Source organism: Vidua macroura, chromosome 1, assembly GCF_024509145.1.
Source record: "Vidua macroura isolate BioBank_ID:100142 chromosome 1, ASM2450914v1, whole genome shotgun sequence".
NCBI lineage: Eukaryota > Metazoa > Chordata > Aves > Passeriformes > Viduidae > Vidua > Vidua macroura.
Window position 1 is genome coordinate 110,635,785 of NC_071571.1, and position 24,990 is coordinate 110,660,774.

Sequence of the window (24,990 nt, forward strand, 5' to 3'; positions counted from 1 at the left end):
GGTTTTAACTGGATTACATAAATTAGAGAGAAAGAAACTGAAATCATGCCAGCCAGAAACCTGCAGCACTCATTTGCCACTGACCTTGGAGTTTATACCCAGAGCCTGCTGGGGTGATGGCATGGCAAGTGAATTCACAAGTTACAAAAGCTTGCTTTTAATGTTTCACTGGTTACTTTTTCACAGATTTCTAGATGCTAGCATAGTTACACAACTCTTGTAAGCAGTGCAGTTTCAAAACAGCACCCATCATAAAGTATGGAGATTTCATGGGATCCTGATATTCCTGAAGCTTGAAAACGGGTGGGTTTCATTTGAAATGTGTTATGCTAAGCCCTCAAAATAGGACTTAAATTTGCCCATATAGATATACTCGGAAAAAAAAACTAAACTAAGAGAAAAAAAACTACTCTGCTTGTAGTCATCCATCTGATGAGAGAATAAACCGAGAAAAAGAGTGTATGTACATATGTCTGACCAAAGATCAGAAAGACAAAGTTGAATTTCCCTCAACTGAACCAGCATCAATGATGCTTCTGGGAGGAGTTGACTTGCAGTTAGAGGGGGAAAGTCCTGAGCTTTTACTGAATCTAAGGGACAAGAGACACAAAATACTGTCAAAATGTGCTTCAGAAGTTGGTGTGTAGGCATCTTGATGCCATGCTGAAAACCAAAAGTAATATATTTTTCTTCCTAGGGAATGAGCAAGATAACGAAGTAGGCCACAGATTATGCACCTATCTTTTATTAGAGGTGGGGAGGGAAGCAACACAGAGAGAAATCTCTTAATATATCAGCATGGGTGACTCAGTTAAACCAAGCCATAACCACAGAGAATTTCTCACTGAAATTGCTGAGTTGACATAAAATTTGTATTTCTCTCAGTTATATGAGGTCAATACAGCATTATTCCTCAATAAAAAGAGAAAAATACAGAATAGACATATCTTCCAAGACAATTGACACGGTAGTTGAACTAGCCAATGTTCACAATGTTTCCACAGACAAGGATAGAAAAGACTTATTTTCACAGACAAGGTTCATGTTTGTATGGGTTACTTATTTTCTCATTGTTTACTAAGTAAATAGTATGAATCTACGTGTTGAAAGTCATTGGGATTTTCTGATAAGTAGCTCCATGTCAGAGGTCTTGATATAAAAATCACAGCTCCCACCATTTTCTGCTTGCTGACACAGACTTCTTAGTGGTAGGCAAAATGGCTTTTCATTCTGTATTTCTAGTTTTCTTAGCTGGCCTGGCACTTTGCTCCGAAGCTTCACCATTGGTAAGTAAGTGTCTCAGCACTGAAATCCTTCTACTGATGCAGTCCCAATTTTTTTCTTTAACTGTTTTTTATTTTGTCTAAGAAAAAAAAAAAAAATAGAATATTCAATTTTTTTAATTCTAATTTTGATTTTACAGTATGTACTGACTGTACTTCTCTGCTGCTGCTCTTTTCTGGTCCTTCTTTCTCTTTCTCTAGCGATTAGTGAGAGGACTTTATGGGTAGAGAAGTAGCACTTGTCATTAGACACAGCAACTACATGAAAAACAATGTAAAACAAGAAAGAAAAAACTATCGTATTCACTAGACAAAAAACCTTGAGCATTCATAACATAATGAATAAGCTGTGTCACGAGGAATTTCATCTCCTGTTGCAAAACCCATGCTGGAGAAAGGCCTTCTCTAGACTTCTGCCTTACTGCTCTACCCATTACAGCTTAATCCCATGTAAGTAAAGAATAGAGCTAAATCAGGATTCTTCTTCCAGAGGGCTCATTTATCCCAGGAGAGCAAGCTAAAGACTCAGGTGCTTCAGCCTGAAATTCTCCTACAACAGCCTTGTCTCTCTCTCCTCAACTATTCATTTTTCCTCTCAACTCTGATCTTTGGGAAAATAATACCTAACTAACATTGTTGAGGAATTAGACTTTCATTGAGTTCCCAGGGTGTAAAAGTCAGGAAAATCAGCGGTGGCAGTGCAGCCCTTCTTGCCAAGGCCTCACGAGTAACACCAGTGAGGAGCCCCTGCATTCCAGAAAGGGAGCATGAGGAATCTGGGCATACAGGCAGTATAGGTACATGCTGATACATTGCTATGGTACTAGACAGGGTTCCTGGCCCATGGAACATTCCCAGATTGTAAGAGGGCATGAAAGAGAGGGCTCTCAATTTTTAACCATCTACATCACAACTCATTTTACAATGATTAAATGGGTATCAGTGACTACTATTTTGAGATCATCCCTGATTAGCACATTCTACAAAGATCTATTTTCTCACTCTTCATCTGCAGAATTAGCTAAGGTCAAAGCCCTGATTCAACTCTGTTTTTGAAAAGGTAAAACATCAGGCCATAATCACTACTTGTGATGAATATATTGGGATGAAACTATAGCTATCCTGTATTTGAAGGAAAGTTTTCCTCTCCTGTCCTTGTGTAGCTGCCAGGGTTGACAAATCTGATTCAATATGCTGTTAGGAGAGAGTCAGTATGTGGTCTTATCATGTTTACAGTAGAACTGTAACTCTGTGGCAACAGAGGTAACTCTATGGCAACAAGGTATCAGAGGCTCTCAAATCCAGAAAGTTGTGCTCAAATTGTCAGTCCAAAATACAGGGGAAGAGTTGGCAGATATTTAAACATTCCTACTACCTTTGAGGATGTAATTATTTCCTGTTGAGGCCACAATTTAGTTACAACTTCATGCTGGAGATGATGTGTAGCTAAGCCGTGCCAAAGAAAAAAATAGAAATGTGGTCTCACAGCTGCAGTGCCTCCTTGGTCTACATGGCTACATGCCAAACAGCTCCTGAAGTCTTCCTTCCTGGCTCTACCATATTCAACCCCCAGAAAGCTTCAGCTTATGTTTCCTCAGTACACAGCAATATTCTTGTGGAAAATATGGTTTCTATTGTGGATCTGAAGAATAATATTCCTTACTGTTTTATGATGCAATGTCACTTACCCTTCTTGCAACATAAAAATTCTCTCTTCCTATTGCAGGACCCTCTTGATGCCAAGCATCCTCTTTTTGTAAAAGTTGTGGATTCCGTCCGAGGAAGTCCAGCTCCAAATGTTGCAGTTAAATTATATAAAGAAGCTGCAGATGGGTCTTGGGAACTGTTAAATTCAAAGTAAGTCACACTAAAATAATGAGTGAAAGATGGGAAAGGCCAAATAGTTGAAAGAGCAGTTCCACATTCTCTGAAGTGAGATGTCTCTTTTGCCCAAAGATAACATACAATTGAATTAACTTGCTGCAGACTGTCTTCTAAATGTACTGTAGTTTCAACTAAAAAAATGGTTTATAGCGCTTTATAAATCTTATGAACACAAGAAAGTATTTTAAGCTATCCTTTAACTCAGTCATCACTTTAGTTTCATTGCAAAAGTCTATATTACCTTTATGTACTCAGCAATGAACTGCTGCATTGTTACCAGAAGAGTCACATAGACTCTTACATTTTGAAACCAAGACTCTTGTTGAGAATTCTACCTTTATTGGCCATTTTTCATCTTTCTAAATGGATTTTCATTTCTTACAACACCACAGTTTTAAAAAGAAATAGTTTTGAACATATACCACATCATATTTGATAGCCTTCTTTTCTTCAAGATAAAAGACTTAGCCAAAAGGAGAAAATTTGGGGATAAATCTTTCTCACCTTCTCCCCCACAGAGAAGCAATCATACCTCAAATAATAAAAACAAATCTCCAGATATATAAACATTGCCATGTCTTTTGAAAAACATAGTTGTAGAATTTACGATGCAGATGATTTTTTAAAATTGTCCTCTATTTTAGTATATATTAACACTTAAAAAATATAAAAAGCAATTTTTTACTTAAAGTATAGCCTGAAATTAAATTGGAAAAATTCTTAGGGGATACACAGAATGAGCATTCTTTATTCACCAAGCAATATTCCACTTCCACAATAAGCTCCTCATGATAGTTGCAAAGTCTCACCTGAGATCTTTCCAGGGATGCCAACAGTCTATTACACCTTAAAAAATTAGTGAGAATGGGCTCTCAAGGGCTAAAGCTGGCATAGCCCATGAATTTCAACAGTGGAATCCCGGACTCAGATGTATTTCTAGAAATTTCTGCAGAAACTATTCATACGCCTCTTTGGCGTCACGGAGCAGTGGGCCAGCACACACAACTCTCATGTGTCCTTCAAAAATACAGGTACAGTGAAGGCCACACATCCTTGTACAATGTGGGGAAAACAATCTATTCATGTTGTCCGGCTTAAATTGCCTCACTCCCTCAAGTAAGAAGACAATTTCACACATATTGTATCACTGTAAATGCGTGAAATTTTCCAGTAAGAGGGTTCAGTTCACTTATCTTCATTTCTGAGCTTAAAGACTCTATATAAAGATACTCATAGCAGCTGGATGTTGAAGTCTTAAAAACACGTTTAACATTTGAAACAAGGAACAAAGTAACCTCAAGATAAGGTAAGCAAAAGTCATGCTAATGCTAAATCAACTCTCCTGCCTTGATAATTTGTAAATAATTGAATGCTAGCAAGAGGTCCTGTAACAAATGTTCTCAATCAATGCATTTGGTATTATCTGAAAAAGCTTATTAGAGAAGGAACCTAGCAATGATCAATCTATGACAAAGAAAAAAAGAGACAATTGAACAGATATAAAACTTCTGATAACTGACTATGGAGCATTTTGTAAGATATAAATGGCATTCTAGACTTTATTTTCTAAGCTACATGGAAAAAACAAGTCCTAAGTAATGCATTACACAATTACATTATTTTTCTCTGCATGCAATTTGAATAAAATATGTTCAGAAAAAAATTGACAACTAGAACAAAAGACAGTGGTCTTTACATACCAAAATCAGGTACTGGCAGCTCTGTTATTTGTGGATAAACTACCCAATATGAAAACCCCTAGTATTATAAAATTTATTTCACAGAAAGGTGTTTCAAAAAAGAGACATGTCTGAAAGACAGCATTCAATATTGCTTCTGGACCCCCAAATGGGTTGGTGTTCAAAGATGTGTGGTTTCAAGCCAGTACTAGGGCTTTAGATAACACTGATAATATCTTCAAATCAAACAAAACTGCCTGCTTGTTGAGGCCAATGCAAACCACAAAAAATTCCATGAGGCTACCCTGCTAGCTGACCTACGGTCATTTCAAATAGCAGATCTCAAATTTCTAATAGTCAACTGTAAACAATATTTACACTGATAAAAGAACTCAATACATTTAATAAGAAAGAGACCCATGGAAAAATCAGGAAAGTTGACCCTACTTAGTTACACAGTGAGTGCATCATAGAGCTTCCACGTTGCTTACAACAGTGGTGAAATTTTCCCTCTGAGTGGGTTCATTTAATTGAACTCCAAGACTCTGCCAAGAATCTATGAACAATAATGCCAGTTTTTGGCTTGCCCCCAAACCATGCAGAGTTAGTGAGATGGCAGGCAGCCATCTGCTGTGGTCACTGTGGAAGTAGCAAATGCCAAGATAAGCTCTGAGGCATCCATAATACAGATGGACATAAGCCATTCCAGATCAATAGAAGTATTCATCCTATTACTTAAGCCACACACCACTCAAGTTCAATTGCTAAAATCTGCATATTTCTCGGGCTTTTAACCAAGCTATAAAAGTGTGTTCTTCTACCATTACACAGACAAACCAATGACAAAGGAGGCCTCCCAGAGCTTACAACTAAAGAACAATTTGTAGCAGGGTTATACAAGCTTGAGCTTGATACAGCCTCTTACTGGAAGAGTCTGGGCTTGAATCCCTTCTACCACCATGCTGATGTGAGTATTCCTTTTTTCCTCTACTTCAGTTGCAAAGAATAAAGATACTTAATATGTGTGGACTTCAGTTACTAACTGTGTATGTTGAATTTAATTCTCACTTTAAAATATTTTCACATTAACACTTTAAATCCAAAGTCTCAAAGCTTTGTAGGAACATAGTCATGACAGAACATAGTTACTAGCTCCCCCACAAATCTCCTAGATGCATTATTTATGGAGAGGTTTTCAATCCTTCTACCTCTACTTAAGTCCATGATTGTTTTTGTGATTATTCTAAGTGTTTGAAGGACAAGTGGAGTAGTCTGTGAAGTCCCCTGGGAAAAGCATTGATTTGTCTTTTAGAGACAACATTTGTATGGCTACAAAGTTCATAATTTAGATTTTTATAGAAACAAAAGTATGTACTATGTTCTGGATGCCTGGAGCCCCAGTTTACAACAGAAAAAAAAATGTACAACATGCCTCTTTAATTCACATGGGACAAACTGGTTAGAGAAACATGTTCCAAATCAGGTACTGCTGAAGGATTTGGGGACTGTCTCCTTCCCCTCAAGAGCATTACTACTTTCCTATGACCTTCCAGTAGCAGCGGCTTTTTATTAGATTGTGACAGATCTGCTTACTGTTCCCTATCTCTATGAAGAAAAGGTGGCAAACACCTGGATGAAATTCTTTGTCTTCCTAAAACAAATGAAATATGACTTTCTTACACTAAACAATAATGAAGGTTAATGCTAGATAGCCTTGCCTTCTGTGGGAACTGAAATAAAAAAGGGAAGATTTACAGGATGCAAGCAAATTGATTGTATATCAAGATAATGGTTGACTGGAAATTAATTTAATCTACAGTGCAAGAGCCTTCTTAAAAATAAGCCTCAGTAGGGAACACATTTTGCTCAGTTCACTGGTTGTTTAATATTCATCTTTTTTATTAATGTTGAAAGGAGCACAAGCTGTGCATCACAGAATGCTATTAAACTGTCTATTTTAAAAGCTGACACCTCTCATCTCACAACACAAAATAATGTATTATGTGGAGTGAGAAATCAAAGGACAGGATGTGCTGGTCAGGGAGATGCTAATAGGGCTGTGATAAATCATTCATATGTAAGGTTATTAGCATGCTGTGGCCACATAACTAATGCAGTCCTTCTCTAACTACCAGATTTTGAATCAGAACTTAAGGAACTCATTGTTTTATACTCTGTCCTAATGATAGCTAGTGTAGCACTGTTTAATTCTGTTCCCTGAAGTACAGAGCATGGTAAGAGCAACAAAAACATTCCAACTCTTGAAAGAATGGGCAAATGGGTTTTTTTTTTTTTTTAAATAAAGAAAATCAATGGGGTTCACAGAAGACCTTCATAAGGAAACAAGAAAAAAAGTCTTGTTGCTATTTATGAATACCAACAAGGAAATGCCAATTTGGATAATAAATAAATTGAATAAAGTCTTAAATAATGTGACATTTATACATTTAATAAAGGGTATTTAACCAACAGAAAAACTGTTACAAGCTGTTACACTTCAGAGTGAGAATATTTCTGAAGTTTCATGTGAAGTTACATACAATGATCACAATGGCTCCATCTAGGCTTTTATCTAGAGATCACTCCTCATTTTGTCTCATATTTGTTTTTTCTTTTTACAGGTGGTGTTCACAGCTAATGATGCTGGTAATCGGCATTACAAGATTGCTGTTGTACTCAGTCCCTTCTCTTACTCAACCACAGCTGTAGTTAGTGAGCCAGTGGAATAGAAGCTGACATTAGGCATGAAAATTCAGTTGTGTAAATTAAAATTTCCATAAATGATAAGAACTTAGTATCTGAATGTATCGACAGCTTTAGATTTCATAGTAAATCATTAAGTTTTTTATTCACTTTGTTAGCTTTAGGAAGAAAGTGTATTGACTTTGTTTTCAAATACTCCTTTGAATAAAAGTATTCTGCATTTCTGTATTGTCAGTATTGCCCCTCTGAGTAAAAGTTTAGGATTTGATAAAAACACATTAACCTCAGGAAAAAATGTATTGAAATTTCATTATGGGGACTCTGAGAATAAACCAGTCTTCATGATGTTGGTAAACTAAATTTCTCCTTGCAAAGGAATTGAACAAAAGCTCTATGAAAGGTGTCTCACAAAAAGCAAGCAGATAGAAAATACAATCCACCACTACCATCTCTTATGCTTTATTAATGAAGTCTACAACAGATGAAGTCACATGGGATTACTTACTCGGGGCCCCACATAATTATCAGATAAACTCACCTCTCAATTCTGATTTTGGAGACATAGAAGTGAAAGCAGGTAAAGGTGAGAGCATGGTAGAACAGCATCTAAAGATGCTAAGCAGGCTACACATACTTAAAATGCCTTCTTTCCTGTTTTCCAATATATCATAACTGGTGACATTTTCAAGGACAGAGCAGAAGCCTGTGTTTCAGAAAAGTATATCACTCAAACATGCCTGAAGAAGCTTATACATGTATTTGCAGAAAATTCTGCAAATATTGTCCCAAGTTAAGCTACTCCCCAGAATTACTTGCATACCTCAAACAATCAGACATTTTCATAATAGCTGTAAAATGCAAATAAAAATAAGGATAACTGATGAATCCTGAGAAAATCAGTTTCCTATTTAATGCCAGCAGAAATATGGATGAATCCTTCTATTCCCATTTTAGTAATTCCTATATAGGGAAGAACCATTAGGGATTCAACAGAATAGCAACCCTGTCTTGGAAAAGTATGCAAAAAGGTTGAGTCACTTAGCCTAATAAAACTAAAAGCTGAAAGCCTATAAATACAAAAAAAGGGAAAACACCCTGCTACCCTAAGTCTTGATCCCATCACAGCCTAACCTGATGAATTTCGACAGGTGTGTTCTTTCTTTTTGCTGTTACTTTGGGGTACTGAGCACTAGAAAAATGAGCAATTTGTCTAGAAACAAAACACAAAGATAATATCTTTTCCACAGAATCTCAGAATAAACAAACCAACACAATCTTTAGAACATTATATTTCATAAAAGACAATGATAAAAAAGTACAAACATTTTCATGAACAACAAAAAAACCCAAAACTATGATAGTACACAGGAAATTCCCAGCATTTGTTTCAGTGCATTTTTTCATTAAGCCTATCTTACATACCTCTACAAATAAAATAATCTTAAGTACACTTCCGCTTGCTGATATGCAATGGATCCTTTTAATTTTTTTAAACAGCTGGCTCATTAGTAACCCACTACAACAATCAGTAAACATAACGATAGAAAAATAGAGTGGCAAGATCCAAGAAAAAGGACATTTTGCACTTGCTTTTCAATACACCATCTATTTGCAAAATTGACTTTATATTTCATATTCTCCTACTTAAATTTGAAATATAGAAAATGGGCTTGAGAGTATCTTAGCATATTAACCAGATTCTACTCTTAATATTTCTGTAATGCTTTTACTTGCTAATTTGCAAGACCTTCAGAATCTTGTAAAATACTCTATTCTTCTCCTTCCATGTTCACTCCTTGAAGACATCCCTTATTTGCCTTGTCAGCAATACAAAAGCCAATGTGATTGGCTTGTCTCTACATGTTTCAAGAACCATGAAATTACCAAAAGGAATGTGCACAACTCTTAGTTCTGCATTGTATTTATTTTGTTTGAAGGCACTGTCTATTTTAAAATTCACTACAGAAGAGTACTGAGTTCAAACAGGTAGTATACAAATACTATTTTGATGTAATTTAAGATGGCAACTTCTAAAACTTCCCAACAAAGTGATAAAAGGTATTTAGAGAAGAGTGTTGGTCAACAATTAATAATTTAACATCCATCATTTTGGGGCACCAAAATGCAAACTTTTTTAGAACTCAGCTATATGTCACAATCCATTCACATACTGGTTTAATTCACAGTTTTCTAGGACCATACATGATCAATCACTTTAAGCTGTAAAGTTATTTTAGTTCAGCCACAGCATATGTGTAATATAGTATGTATATATGTAAGTATATATGCATATATATGCATTAGATTTTTTTTAATTGCACATAGATTTCACAGAATGCCTAAGACATGGGAACAAAAGCATGCTTCAGAAAACAGTACAGACCTACAGTACCAAAGGATGTTTCATAATTGTAGGTGTGAAATTGTAGGTAAACCTGTACTGAAATCAGAAATCACTTCAAAATTACATGAGGGATTTAAAATTTTATTCAACTGCTCTTAAAGAACTGTATTAGTCTGCTATGAAATAAGACTAATTTTATTTTGAGGATATAATTGTTCATACAGTGTATTATCTCACCTTTCTCCATATGCTTCAGAATGTTCTATACACCCAGTTATAGAAAAATCAATCAGGAGGTGAGTAAACCACTTAAGCATGCTTTTGAAGGATGTTTTCTTCACTTTATGCTTCTAGTTATTTTCATTGTATTACATCATTCCTAAAGCATATTAGATTAACTGGTAGATATTAAGGTAATTCCAGTATGGTATAAAATATCCCTTACAATTGTTCTCAGCTACTAAATGAAATAATAATATTTCTACTAAATATTTGGGATGCCTATAGCTAAGCTCATAACGTTACTGAAGGATGACTAAGGGCAAAATTTGCTGCTGGGATGCCAAAGAAATAAAAGGTGTTTATGGCAAACAAAATAAAATACACAAAGCACCACATCATCTGTGGCAGCAATTCAGGAAAACAACATATAGTAAAGACTTAAAGTTAGGATTCTTTGTCAACACTCTTACAGAACACTCTATGGATAAACAATCCTTATTATATATACTGCTTTCCATCCTTTATGGGAGCAGAAGTCAGTCTTTGGTTCCTAAAGAGTTGAGTAACTGTGACAAACAAAACAGTTGAGTATATCTTTGTCACTATATTTGCATTAACATAGAAAATAAATGACCTGGTCCTTTTCCGTTGTATTAACAAGGGATGTAAAAAAATATTAGGAAAGATAATAATGCTTAGCAGTGGGATACTTTTAGGTAGCATAACATTACAAGCAAAAAAGAAAATAAGAAGATAAGGAAAGAGGCTAGTTACTCATACATTTAACACCTATTAAAAACAGAGAAACAGACAGGACCTATCCTTAGTGGGACTGTGCAACCTCAATCTCATTCACAGTCATCGACTTGAGGATCCTCAGTGCATCATAGAAGCACTCAGCACTCTACCAGAATAGGCCCTTAAATAGCTATATTGAATAATATATTCCGAGTGGGATTTTAAAAAGCACTTGAGATTGGCCTGCTTTCTGTTCTGCTTATGTCATTAACATCCTCATCAGCAGAACAGTGAGACCAACACTGTGCTTCTGAGAATCCCACACTGCAAGCATTTGAACTATCAGAATTATGTTTTATTAGTCTCTTAAAATCTAACTTTAATATTCTTCCAATGAAGACACATTTTTGGCTCTTCTGATTTTGGAGGAATAAAAGTGCTGTTTACTAGAATTAAAAAAAAAAAAACCAAAAAAAAAAGAGAACAATACCAAAATACTGTACGCACCCAGACACATCATTTTAGGCATTAAAATCCCTGACATTGACACTAGTGGCACACTTGGAAACAGTTAAGAGTTCCTGTAGATCATAATATGCAACAACTGCAAGATTTTCTGTAATACACATGCAATATGCATATAAATACGATTCAGATGGCAGGCAGGGTATCATACAATTTTGCTGGCAATAAATAAAATCAAAAGCTTTCTTTCTAGCAGGCTCATATAAGAATTTGATTTTTCTAAATAGATATGCAGAAGGCCTAGAGCTCAAAACTAGTATAACAGTTTACAGTCATAGCTGGCCAACAATTAATATTTCCTTCATTTCACATAAGGTATAACCTTTTTATAAGCATACTTACATTTTACACTTGTTCTTTCATGCTAATATAAACATTCCTATAGAATTCAAACAAGAACACACTCAAATACATACTGAAGCATAAAATATTGAACAATTGAAAAGCAATGTACACACGTTAATTTACATCACATATTTACAAAACACATTTTAAAAAGAAACAAAAGCATTCATTTAAATATGAGGAGGGGCAGTTTAGTATAAAAATTCCTGGAAGAGGCCTCTGTCCTTACTTCCAGAGAAGCTACAAGTCTGTTTTCTGCAGTTTATTTAGTTGAGTAGTTAAGATAGAGAGTGTGAAGAATGAAGGCTTGAATAGTAGTCTCATGCTGTAAACATCTGAGTGGTAGCTGCTGGCTTTTCTTTCAGATCAAAACGCATGGTACATACAATCACTTCTCATCCCAAATATGCATCATCAGTTGGTCAAAAAACTCTAATTCTAAGCTGTTGTTTGTTGGTTTTGTTTTGTTTTACAGTGTTTATCAGTAGCTTCCAGTGTTAAAAGTTTATTCTGGTAGGATATCTTGCCATTCCACTTCCATCAATAGTCTCTAACAGGAGCAAGTTCTGGTAGGAGATTAACAGTTATATTTTTATACAATCTACTGACAAATATTTTAGGAGTATATACTAAATTGTTCAACCCATCAATATACTGACGTTCTCTGGAATACCTCAGAAGTTTGTATCTGCAGAAGGAGTTAGGAGAAGAAATATGAGAAAGATTTGCAAGAAACAATTCAGTTGATGTTAAACATGATACTGTGACAGTAATTTAATTTTCAAGTATACCTTAAATTATGAAACTACTTTTCAGACCCTTGAAATTACCAAATAACCTACCTTAGGTTTAAAAGCAAGCTTTTCAAGATTTTTAATACAATTAGAAATGGTCACATATACAAGTTAACATTAAGACTAAATAACAAAGGAAGCATTCAATAAGTAAACATTTTGTGGTCACAAACTAAATAGATTTTCAAAGATTATTCAGTTTCTTCATGTTCTTTTGCTATAACATTCAAACAAGGAGTTCAGGGAAGATTTAGGAATCTTCACTATTCTTCATGATACATTTAAATGTCTGAAATTATTTTCGTTTCACTCTTGAGACTCCTGAATTTGCAAACATCTAAATTTGAGGTGATTAAAAAAAAAGTTCCCCTCCCCCAGATTATCCATATATATATTTTAGTTTCCTATAACAGATTTACTAATCTTTACTATGCATGTCTATAATTTTATTCATAATTCAAAACTATGAATAAAAGAGAAGATATGTTCCCAAAAAAGACATCCACTGATGACAGAATTGAGGGGGAGTATTTCTAGTTACCTGAAAACACATATCATAAACCCTTTATTTTGTGCTTCACCTTCTAAATTTTATGTGTAGCTCATCTGCTGCATTCTGGTTTCTATTCCATTCCAGGTCAGCCAGAACCTACTGGCCAGTTTAAGTGTTTTGTATTTTTGTAGCAAAAGAAAGGGACCCCAAAAGAAAAGGTTTAAATCAATGTATGCAGGAAATGAGAAGACCTGTATCTCAGAAAAGAATTAAATACAAGGGAAGAAAGCAATCCTTGAGGAGTTTTAAAGTCAGTTTTCATGCAGGAGTCCTTTGCCCTAGCTGCACTGCTTCCTTTTGCAAAATATCCAAAATAGCCAACTAATGGAGCCCTGCCAGAACTAATGCCCAAACTATTATGGAACAACAACATTATGGATCAAAGGTCATGATGATAATATCTTCTGACACACAAATTTAGTCTAATTTAGTTTAGCAAAAAATATCTGAACAGCAAATATAACGTGTTTAAGAAAATACAAATTTTAGCACCAAAGAGGAAATAACACTGATAAGAACTGACTTTATTCATATGTGTGGATGCAAGAAAAAAATTTTACATCTTTAGCTGCAGTATTTGAATATTTCTTTGTTTTTCTTACCGTCCTAAAAACTGGACTTCACCTCTGTGATGATGAGGAATGGATTTGTACTTCCCTAAATCGCCTTCTGGTCTTGTTACATTGTATCCAGCATATTGAACTCTGCAGTATAACACATACACATTTGTAAAAACATCTTCTTACTACTTGTCATACAAGGTAAAGCAAAAGTGAAAAATACACATCAAATACTTTAAAGCTAAGTCTTTATGTTCATTGACATTCCCTTCCTAAAAAAAACCCACAACACTCTAAACCCAACAACTAAAAAAGCTGGCAAAATAATAATAATAATTTCCTAATTAATATTTCCTGCTTGCTCCAGCATAAAAGCATGAAAATAGCAAGAAAAAAGTATAAAAACTAGCTCATCATTTAAAAGCTTTATCTTTTAAATGATAAAAGCAGACACTTTCAACAGCTCTGTTAGAACAGCTTAGACTCATTCACTGAGCAGTTGGTAATGCCATGAGAAGGGCTGTCTGCTGTCCAGTCTGGGACTATTAATATATTCACAAATTAACCTCTCTCTCAAACACTGCCCCTAAGATATGAAACTCATGCTTACACTACATGTCTGTGGGATGGTGTTTCATAATGCTAACAGTAAGAGTGATGCAATATGCTTAGTATGGTTAGCTGTTGTTATACCTGCTGTTACAAGACCTAGCTCTTAAAAACCTACTAGTTGTCCCCAGGCCAAGAAAAAATAACATCATACTTATTCCTTCAAATGGTATATTCTGATATTTCTGAAGCAAACTCTGTAGAATTTGTCCATTTAAAATAAATTACAAAAATGTAACAAGTGACAGAAAAAAAAGCACCTAATTGGTCTCAAAGAGTGGATGGTACAGAGAGATCTAAGCACTCCAAGCTCACCTGTTCCAAAGATCATCATCTTCTCCACCCCATCCCCAAAAGGCATTTGGAAAACCATTGATCTTCTTGAACTGTTCCACTGTCAGGCCACTTACACCACCAAAGAACTCATTGTATGGAAGGCTGGAAACAAAAGACAAATTCTGTATTGTTAGCTGAATTTTGATAGGTAGTCCTCTCTTTGAATAATACCTTTCCAAAAAAGCAAGACCCCCCAAGGACATGATCAGAGGCTGAATGTATTCACTAAGGGAAACTGATTCACAGATTGCCAGCATTAAGTAACATACACCAGGCTGAAAAAAAGGTTTGCAGTATAGTGTCTGATTTCCATAAAAGGTGCTCCTAAACTGTAGCTGCAATTAGTACCACACATATGAAACAAAAGTATACCAGGTATTTCAGATGGCTGATTTAGACCCACAGCTGAAGTGTGAAGACCTCAAACTATTTATCTTGACACTACTCAACTGAAAAAATCTCTCTAATCAACAAAAAAACTACAAATCAGTAATGAATCAATTAAATAATTTTAATTTATGGCTACATTCTACAGACCTGTTAAAACTTGAGAGAAGCAGTTTAACAGTACATATTAACAGTGAATGGCATGCTGATTTAAAAAAAAAAATCCATTTTTTAAAAGATAAACTTTTGAATCAAAAGGATCTACAGGCTTTCCTGTCAGTATGCCACTGTATTTGCTAACACATATAATTAAGAAATAAGCAGTTGGCCAACATGAACAGCCTATCCATATAACACACTATGCCCCAGACAATGTGATTTCCAGTCCTCCAGACACTGTCAATCTAAAAAAAACTTAAATGTTTTAAGTATCTATATTTACTTCCATCAATATTAACTTGCATCCTTAACCCAGAAGCTGCTACAGTAAAGTAACTTTCTTTCAGAAGCAGCACACAATTTCATAAAACAAAAGTCTCTCAGGAGACCCTTCCAAATCTGGAACCTTCAAGGAGTTAAGAACATCTACAAAAAGATTTACCATTGCTTAGGACACAATTGCAACACTGAATAACTCCAGAATGAAGGGGGAAAGAAAATAGAAATAGACAATCATGTAATTTCAGATCTCTGTGGAAACACAGGATTCAACCAAATCTTAATAGCATGTGGAGAATGTTGCAATTATATTTGCCTTTCAACATGTAACTGAAAGAGCAAGTGTTTTAACCCCCCTCCTGCCTCTCAAAAAACCCCACATACACATCTCCAAAATAACCAACAAAAAAACATTGCCAACCCAAAACCAGACCACCAACCAAAACCAACTGGAATATGACGATTAATGGGACTTTTTGAGGTTTGTTTTATTTTTTATTTTATAAATCTGATTTTGTTTATACAAAATTTATCAATTTTGTAAATACTCACCTATTTAGACATTATATAAATGCTTAAAGTGCTTTATAAGTACATACAAAGATATATGAAATCTCTTATTTATTCATAGGTGCTAATTTAGTTATTTTTAAACACACATGAAATCTTTAAACATTTAACGGCTGATTGGTTGACAACCTGAAGTCCAGACACAGAGCCATGGTTTCAAGGCATTGCTTTTCATCTGTTAGCTGACCAGGTTGTTAAGTTGATTAATTTCACAAATAAAGTTCAGGATAGCAAATACATACATGTAGCAAGCAATAAGCTACAGCTTTCTGTGAAGTGATTCCAAGAATGCCATGAGATAGCAGAGTGTTAAGAAGCAAGTGACACATCATTAATGTAAACTGACAGAAGAGAAAGAGGTAAGAAAACTGCAGGTCCCACTACATTCACCAAATGTCAACAGAGACTGAGAGACAATATACAAAATGGTCTAGCAGCAAGAAATCTTCAGTTGAAAAAGCAGTACAAAACAGAAATAAAAGTGTACATTTATCAGAAAATAAAGACTGGCTTTTCTTTTGTAAAAGCCAGCACAAGTGTTTATGTAGCCAGAAAACATTTCTATTAAGTTAGGTAACTTTTTCCCCCTTGATATACAAAGGCTTCTTTTTTTGAGATCAACCTCACTGCAACAAGCACAACACTGAAAATCTTAAATAATATCTTCTAATTAGTTAACATATCAAATGTAGAAATTAAATTTAAATCTTTATTTTATTAACTATTCATCTCTGTAAATAGCATAGTAGGAGGCTGCATTGTTGTTTTCACCTACTGTATCTATAGTGTCACAAAATTCATACTTTTAAATATTTCTGAGTATTTAAGAAATAATGTGAATAAAACTATTTACTTACATGTACATGTACTTGTCCAGCTTTGCTGCAAAATGGCGTGGCATTTCTCCACATCCATAGTAATTTCTGTCATTTTCAGGTAAGTGATCCACATCATGGAATATTATGCAGTCCCAGACAGCATCCTTCATAGCCTCTTTGAAGCCAACATTAAAGAGCATTGCACGATTAAAAGGTTGCGTACCTGTCTTCACACAGAAAACAAAGGAGACGTTGTAAAAATAAGAAGAGACAAAAATTGCCGTTCTATGAGAAAAACATATTTTAACACACACACACACAAAAATTGATAATGATGCCTCTTTTGACCAGCAGCTCATACTGGGTTGGCTGCACCCAAGGATGGGGTTTGCCCTCCTGGCTGCAAGGGCATTGCTGACTCCTGTGGGCCAGGAGTGAGCCTGGCCCCTGCTGCCAAGCAGCACCCCCAGTTCCCTTTGTGCAGGGCTGCTCTCCAGGCACTCCTCTCCCAAGTTTACACTTGTGCCTGGCTTTATTCCATCCTAGGTGCAGAGTCAAACATTTTGACTTATTACATTTCATCCCATTAATCACTGCCCAGTGCTCCAATTTATCTAGAACCCTCTGCAAGGCATCCCATCCTTTAAAAGTCAAACACAACCTCCCAGCTGGATATCATCAGGAACTTGCTGATGGTGTATTCGGCTCCTGCATCCACTGAATGTAAGGCCCTGGAACTGAGCCATGAGGAACACTGCTGCTGACCTACTTTTATGCCTTGAAAACTTACAACTACAATAGATTCTAAGAGGCCATCTCATTACCTACAAAATATCAGCTTATATTTGAAGAAAAGCATCATGTATCTGGCCACTGCTCAAGCTGAGGAATGAAAACAGACCTTTCCTTTTTCCTTTAAAGGAGTAGAAGAGTAGAGTAACAATTTTTAAATTCTGGATTCATCCAAATCTTGGTAAGAATATCAAATCCCTTTTAGTAAGGAATCTTGAAAGTCACTTTTCAAGTACATGCTGTTACCTGTTCAACAACATAGAAGGCGAATTCCAGCCGCTGCTTCTGCAACATAGGTATCAGATGACGGAAAAAAATTGGAAGATGCTCATGACGATTCCGAAAAGGAATAAGGATAGCCACCTTCAGGAAGAGAAAAAACTATGCTAATAGGTTTAACCTAATGCTATTAACCTAATGAACCTAATGCTATTATGTAAGCATTTTAAAACTTTGATTTTTCAAAACAGATCATGTTTCCTGTGGCTTTTCAACTTTTACATTTAAATTGGCTCAGTGTTTTACATCATGGCTCCCCCTAGGAAAGTGTGCTGAAAATTTGCTCAAATAATTAAGAAAAAAGTTTTGAGTAAAACGTAAATAAGATTTTCCTTTTATATTCACTTGCTTCTAGTTATACTTCAAGCAACAGACTCATAGGACAAATCTGAATCCATATAATAAAATGTTTAGTTACTACACCTAATGAACCTTTAAAAGTTCTTGATGATCCATTTCAAATTTTTCTCCTAGCTGAAGTTTCTTCTTGAGCACAGATGGCATACTACAAATACTATAAGATACTACATATGTAGCACCAAAGACTGAGTGCTTGCAATGGTTAATTATTCTTATATACCAACAAGAAAAAATAAAACAGAAAATCAGCATCTAACCTTCCACCGTGGCTTACAGTCATTTGGTTTCCAGTGTCCTCCTGGTTTAATGTCTAAATCTTTTGAAAACAGTCGTTGAATTTCATCAAAACTAATTTCACTCATATTAACATCAATAAGGCCTCCTAAAGAGAGGGAAAAAAAAAACTTATATATTAATTTCAATTATGAAAATTGACCTAATGCTACAAGGAATACAATGGACAAATGGCATCAGAAATTCGTAGTTACACTACCTATAGGAAAAAAGAAACAATTTATACTATCTTCCTAATATTTAATTCTTACAGAATGAAGTTTTAGTGTTTCCAAAAACAAACCTTCCTTCAATAAAACTGATAAACAAAATACTCATCTCAAAGGACACAGAAAAACCAAAGTAATTTGAATTCTGCATCTCTTATAGAAAATTTGGGTTGCCTTTCATTTCAAGTGCCACTGTTAACAATTCTACATCATCTGTACTACTGAACCTTTACTCAAAGTCTGTGTCCCTTCCTGCTCCACTTCCACATTAAAGGAAAATGTATCATCACTACACTCAACAAACTTCCTCAATTTAGATTTTAGATGATATGCACATTTGATGTAGAGTCTTCATCCACTAATTCACCACGATTTGCTTCAAACCAATTCATAGCAGTGGGCTGGATTTGAGAATTACCATTGGTAGAACTAATGACCCCAATGGGAAAAGCATTTGCAGAAGAATAATACTCAGGAAGTTATTGAATAAAGACCACAATATGATTTGAAAAAAATCATGTCAGTACCTACTATAAGAAAATATTAACATTAGTTGACAGCTGAAAGTTGTCAGTCATTAGCTTATGCATGAGTAAAAAGTTCTAAACTGGAAATAATGATTCATAGTAAATACCCTCAAAAGCAATAGAAAGAATCAAGGCAATCTGGGGAGAAGACTAATGTAATGCTCATTAACCAGAAGCTCAAGTTGTTCTTCAGCAACTACTACACTCTAAATCATCACATAAAAATCTTGCAAGAACTTACTGACAAACACCATAAAATATTCTTCTTATTTTTGTCTACAAAGTTAAGTATCATCGTGAGGTATGGTTTAAAGTCAGCCCAAAAATCACTCCCATTTTCTCTCATGTGTCCATATGCAAAAGATCCTATTTGTACCAAACAGATTATTTGTGTCACCAAATTGACTAGTTAGTATTTTGAAAATACTGACAATTTTGAACATACTAGGAATAATTATCATTTTCAGAAGAAGGAAGAAGATACTGCAAGAGCTATTTTAGTTTGGGATATGATTAAATATAGTACTACTTGCAAATGAAGGTAACTTTTTTTAATGTAAAATCATAGGTGGAAAATTATCAATAACAGTACACTATGGAGCTATTTCAAGAGAAGATTTAAAGAAACCCATATTTACTTATTTTAGGAAAAAAAGAAACCTGGCAGTTGCTAAAAAAACTGTATAGATAGATACTAATAAAAATAATTATTTACAAATAAGCTTAGATTACCATAATGGTTTAGTCTGAAACTCTTCAATAACCCAAAAAAAAAATGCTATGAAATACAGAATCAAGGTCAATCAACAAAGGACTAGTATATAAACGTACAAAATAAATTTTAAAAAATTAAAAACTAAATTAAAAAAATCAATTTCAACTACCAAGAGACAGAAAAGCAACAAGAGCCTTTCAGTTCAAATACAGAATCTAAAAGGAAAATAAAGATAAATAAAGGTCAATTACTCCACCAGAAAGGGAAGGAAATAGCACATGATGTGATTCAGATACCTCAGTATTCTGAGAAAAGTTCAGATGTGATCAGATGATTACAGAGTTTAAATTAGAAAAAAACTCAAATGTTAGAACAGAATTTAGATAAAGCCTTTAGATAAAAGTGCTTCTAACTCCATGGGACATGATGAAATTCCATCTAGAATGTTTAAAAAGAAGCTATAGTAAAACCTGAAGTATTGGTACTATCAAAAGCACACAGGAGATGAGTGAATAGAAATCAGCATTTTTTTCCTCTGTCACTGGTGGGGGGCAGGAGAAAGCATCTCTGTAAATAACATCTCTGGGCTTATTATTCACTAGTTCCATCAGTGTCTAGCAGCCTGCAACAAAACATATTTATACAACCCCCAAAATAAGAAAGTTGAGAAAGCAAAAAACATTTTGAAGAAGAAAACCAGAAGAAAACTATTCAACAAATGAGATAGATACAGAAACCAATAAAGTAAAATTAATTTAAAATAATAAAAGATGGTTTGTTACTGAAGGAAAAAATGAAGCATGCACAACAAAACAAGCAATACCAGGCTATGCTGCTGTATGCAGAAAGATAGTTTTACAGTTTATAATGGATTGCATATTAATATGAGCCAATGCAATGTAATTGTACAAAAATAGAAAATCTCATCCTGGATTGCATTAACTGCTGCTATGTGAAAAAAAGATAAGTTTTCCAAAACAAACTTGTTTTGTAACCAGGATTTAAGCCAGTTATGATGCTTTAGAAAGAAATCAAATTAAAGACAGTCTACGGTGTAAAAAATTCAAGAATGACAAGAGCTTTAGAAATTATGCAGTCTAGAAAGGTTGGGATTTTCAGTTTATATACAAAGGAAATGACAGACAAATTCTTGCACTGCTTCCACCTCAAAGAAGAGGTGTTTTGCTTAACAATTACAACAGCACTGCTCAGCTGGTAGGTTATAACCTGTTGTAGTGAGTCACACAAAAAAGGCAATAGCTGTTCCTATTTTAAGAGCATATGTACTTGGGAGCAAATATGACTTTACCATGCCCCTTTCATGATATAAATTTGACAAGGTGATGCAAAGAAGAAAAGTTGACTTCTATAATAACCTTAGACTAATTAAGCATGTCAAAGTACACACGATTCCAGACTCTCTTTCCTGGCTATCTCACACTTCCTACAACGTTTCATTAAATTAAAAGATCTTCAGAGATGTTTTATTTAGCTTATAATTAGAAAGAGAGATGATGATTAAAATGTCATACATAGAAATCAAAAAGGGAAACACATCCCTTTGTCGAAAAGCGACTTATCCAGTAAATTAATTTTCTATCAAAATTATTATTTCTCTATTGAATTAAACAGGATAGAAGAAATACAGAGCAACTGCTAACCAAAAAAAAAAAAAAAAAACAAAACACACCACCACCAAAAAAAGATGGTAAAAGGAGAGCAGCAACAAGGAGATCTATAGAGAAATTACTGGTAGAATTACTTAGTTTTGAACTAATCTGATAGAATTCCAACTACCAGATCCCTTGAAAGTGACATTAAAAATACTAATTTATATGCATTTTTCAATCAGCAAAATCAACACATCTTGTTTCTCTGATTATCCAGATTTGGCATTTGTTGAACTTTTTTATTTTTCCAAAAGTAGCTAAAAATTTTACTATTGAAATAATTTAGTTTTATTAGTTTAGATGCTCAATATATAAAAATGTGATTTTGAAAGTCAAACCCTATGTGTGGAGGGAAAGAGGTGGAAATAAAGATATTATCACACCATGGGGCTAATTACCACCTGGCTTAAGACAGTTTTCTGTATGATTTAGTTTCATAAGCAACAACAACTGATCTATACTTTTGGCTCCATATCTGCATATTTAAAATATAAAACAAAGTTTAGAATCTGACATTACTGAAAAGAAACGCACTGTTTCTGTTTTCTTCAACAGATAAAATCAGTTGAGATTTAAAAAAGTTATAATGGAATCTAGATTATCCTAATAAAATCCACTCATTTTCTTTGAAGAAAAATTGATCAGAATTCAATTCAGCTGCCAGATTCATTTTTTGCTATTATATGAATTTGAACTGCTATATTAGATGTTTAATTATTTGCTCATGCTGAATGACAGCCCACAGATTAAGTCAGGTGTCTAAAAGACAAGAGGCTAGAATTCTGCAATGCATCACAAACGACTTCAGAAACTATGTGAAATTTTCTCTCTTACAAATCAGTAGTTCAATTATTTGATTTTAAATTAGTAAAGTTGATTAGTAAAGAGACCAAAACTTCAGTAACACATCAGTTACAGGCAAACTTCTGCTAAGCATCATTGTGCATTATCAGACGTGCTTTATTCATTAATTTCTGTTATATACTTAGACTCCTTACAATTATCTTTTATATTAAAATAACTCTGTTTTGTTTAAAATACAATTTAATTTACTAGATAAACATTAGGTTCAGTTTAAAACTTACTCATGTAAGGCAGCTTCTCTGGACAAGGCTGGTAAGGAGAATAGGTGAAATTCTCTGGAAGATACATTGTTGTTTGAGCAACATAGTCACTAGAATTGTTTCCTTCAGGATAATCTTAAAAAGAAGAATTGATTTTTGTAAAAAGCTATGTTACCCACTGAAACTGTAACATATCACCATGCAGGTGAGAGCATTAATTTTTAGTTAACAAATTGCTAGCAGCATGATTTAAAAAGCATTTTATTGCTCTAGAGGAATAATAATTAAATACAAGTATCATTGTTACAGCTAATACAAATATTTCCTACTGAAGTGAATGGATAAATATTAACTATTTGAACTAGACTCCAATTTCAGAGAAGTAGGATTTGGGTCTAAGTTTTCATAATCAAGCTATGTCATTAATGATTGGCTTTTTTTAAAATAAAAAAAAAAGTCTTTTAAAAATTAAATAAGAAATATTCTTACCTGTGCCATTCAGTGTAGTATTTTTGTTAGTGTACAATCTTATCATGTGTCCTATTGTTTTCACATTTTCTCTCAACATTATACCACGAGCTTGCACCATAAAGAGATATGTGTTTGCTGATAAAACAAAAAGCAATTTTGAATTTGTATTAAAATAATGTATTTCCAAATTATTCTAACATACATCTACAATGCAGTCAACATTTTTTACTGTGTCTGAATCTATGGTCAGTGAACAGTAATTTTTTGAGATGAAGGCCCACACAGTGAAACCTAACAGCAACAACAGAAAAGAATAAAATAGATTCATAACCATGGCTCTATTCAAACACAAAAACTACAGACTGTCAATAGACATTTTATATGACGCTTTCATTTCTCTTTAAGTAACAAAAAGCAACTGAGAGTGACAAGAAAATTTAGTTTACCAATAAAAACAATTTCATATGTAGACACATGTCTCCTATATAGAGCTACAAAAACATCACTGAAATATAGGACAAAAAAGTCTAGAAAATCTTTTAGACCCACATAATGGTCCCTTTTTAACACACTGGTTAACACAACTTCCAGACAAAATGTACTGTTATTCATTCACTCCAAACAGCTGCTTTGTTATACAACTGTTACAAATCTCTGCCAATCTCAAAGTATTAATGTTTTATAATTATACATGAAATATTTATTATAGACATCAAGGGTGAGTAAATCAACATTCTGAGTAATTAAGTGACTCACTAACAACAGCATGAAATAGTTCTCTGTCTCAATCATGCACCCAAAGCCCCAGATATGATCTCAAGACATTTCTTTGTATTCAACAGAAGTTAGTAAGGTAGAATTGAAGCTGCATTTATATCTGAGTGAGCAAATGTCTACCAAGAACTCAAAGAGCTAAAAAAATATTGCAAAGGGAAGGACAAATTCCTTTACAGAAGGCAGCAAAGAGGGTCAAAGGGATCATCTGTCACTTCACCTACATTAAGCACCCAGTTGTCTGGGGGATATTTGGCTACCTGTAACTAGTAACTACCCTAACAACAAAAAAATGCTCTGCATCTTTGGAAGGAAGAACTAAACATACCAGAGATGAAAAATAAGTAAAGAGATTAAAGAGAAGATAGAAAATGATCACAGGAACTCCATCAGATGACCCAGCACCAGTGGCATGCCACAAGTAACTCCAGATCAACCAATAACTTATAGCCCGACACAGAGAGTCCAGAGCTACAGAGAGCTGTGTATAAGGGACTGGGGGCATTTGCAGAAGAAAACACAGTGATTAATTCCACTACAATAGCAAACAATACTACCAACACCTACAGAGATAAACACATCAGCATAATCTTCCAAGGAATAGTATTTTAAAGTCCTACAATAATGTCTTCATTTTTAAATAAATGAATGGGGGGTTGTCCTGGTATTCAAAGAACTCATTAAAACAAGGAATATTGACAGCTAAAAGAGAGGCTCTGAACATGCCAGGTGCCATGCATGGCATGTAATTCTCAAACCCTTGGCCAACATGACTAACTGCGTGTGTTAACAAGAGTTTACATAAATGTAAAAGTTACTCAGCTGCTAGAATCCTCAAGTTGTCTCAACACTTTCTGGCCACCTAAACAGAAGCAAAACAAAACAAAAAAGGTACAACCTTGGCCTGTCAACAGGTAGGAAATCCCAGAAGAAAGATTCTTACCAGGATCCCAAGACAACAGATAACAATCAGATTTCCTTACACAAAAACTTCTCAAAATTTTAACCCAATTCACATAAAGTAACACACTGTGGTTCCAATTGTTT

At 34.5% G+C, this 24,990-nt stretch overlaps 2 protein-coding genes across 3 annotated transcripts in view; one reads left to right on the forward strand and one right to left on the reverse strand.

Moving 5' to 3' along the window:
• B4GALT6 (beta-1,4-galactosyltransferase 6) overlaps window positions 1-24,990 on the reverse strand; it is a 62,171-nt gene that overhangs the window by 23,033 nt on the left and 14,148 nt on the right. The window contains exons 2-9 of one of the 2 annotated variants that reach the window (XM_053972689.1): window positions 23,188-23,304; window positions 22,720-22,833; window positions 18,477-18,601; window positions 17,827-17,943; window positions 16,828-17,015; window positions 14,555-14,677; window positions 13,673-13,774; window positions 8,821-12,411 (exon numbers count right to left, since the gene is read on the reverse strand). In XM_053972689.1, coding sequence (XP_053828664.1) covers window positions 12,264-12,411; window positions 13,673-13,774; window positions 14,555-14,677; window positions 16,828-17,015; window positions 17,827-17,943; window positions 18,477-18,601; window positions 22,720-22,833; window positions 23,188-23,304 — 1,034 coding nt within the window. In that variant the 3' untranslated portion in view covers window positions 8,821-12,263. Of the gene's footprint in view, window positions 1-8,820; window positions 12,412-13,672; window positions 13,775-14,554; window positions 14,678-16,827; window positions 17,016-17,826; window positions 17,944-18,476; window positions 18,602-22,719; window positions 22,834-23,187; window positions 23,305-24,990 lie in introns of those variants that run through there. The other variant, XR_008436158.1, reaches the window with a different exon arrangement.
• LOC128804691 (transthyretin-like) lies at window positions 1,153-7,640 on the forward strand. Its single transcript, XM_053972718.1, has 4 exons — window positions 1,153-1,286; window positions 3,010-3,140; window positions 5,678-5,813; window positions 7,468-7,640. The coding sequence occupies exons 1-4, from the start codon at window positions 1,218-1,220 to the stop codon at window positions 7,573-7,575; spliced, it is 444 nt and encodes a 147-aa protein (XP_053828693.1). The 5' UTR covers window positions 1,153-1,217; the 3' UTR covers window positions 7,576-7,640.

Bases quoted from the DNA above. Each gene is read 5' to 3' on its own strand.
- LOC128804691 (XM_053972718.1), top strand. From the start codon at position 1,218: ATGGCTTTTCATTCTGTATTTCTAGTTTTCTTAGCTGGCCTGGCACTT. The intron at 3,141-5,677 runs GTAAGTCACACT...ACCATTACACAG, and splicing joins TGGGAACTGTTAAATTCAAA to ACAAACCAATGACAAAGGAG. The intron at 5,814-7,467 runs GTGAGTATTCCT...TTCTTTTTACAG, and splicing joins CCTTCTACCACCATGCTGAT to GTGGTGTTCACAGCTAATGA.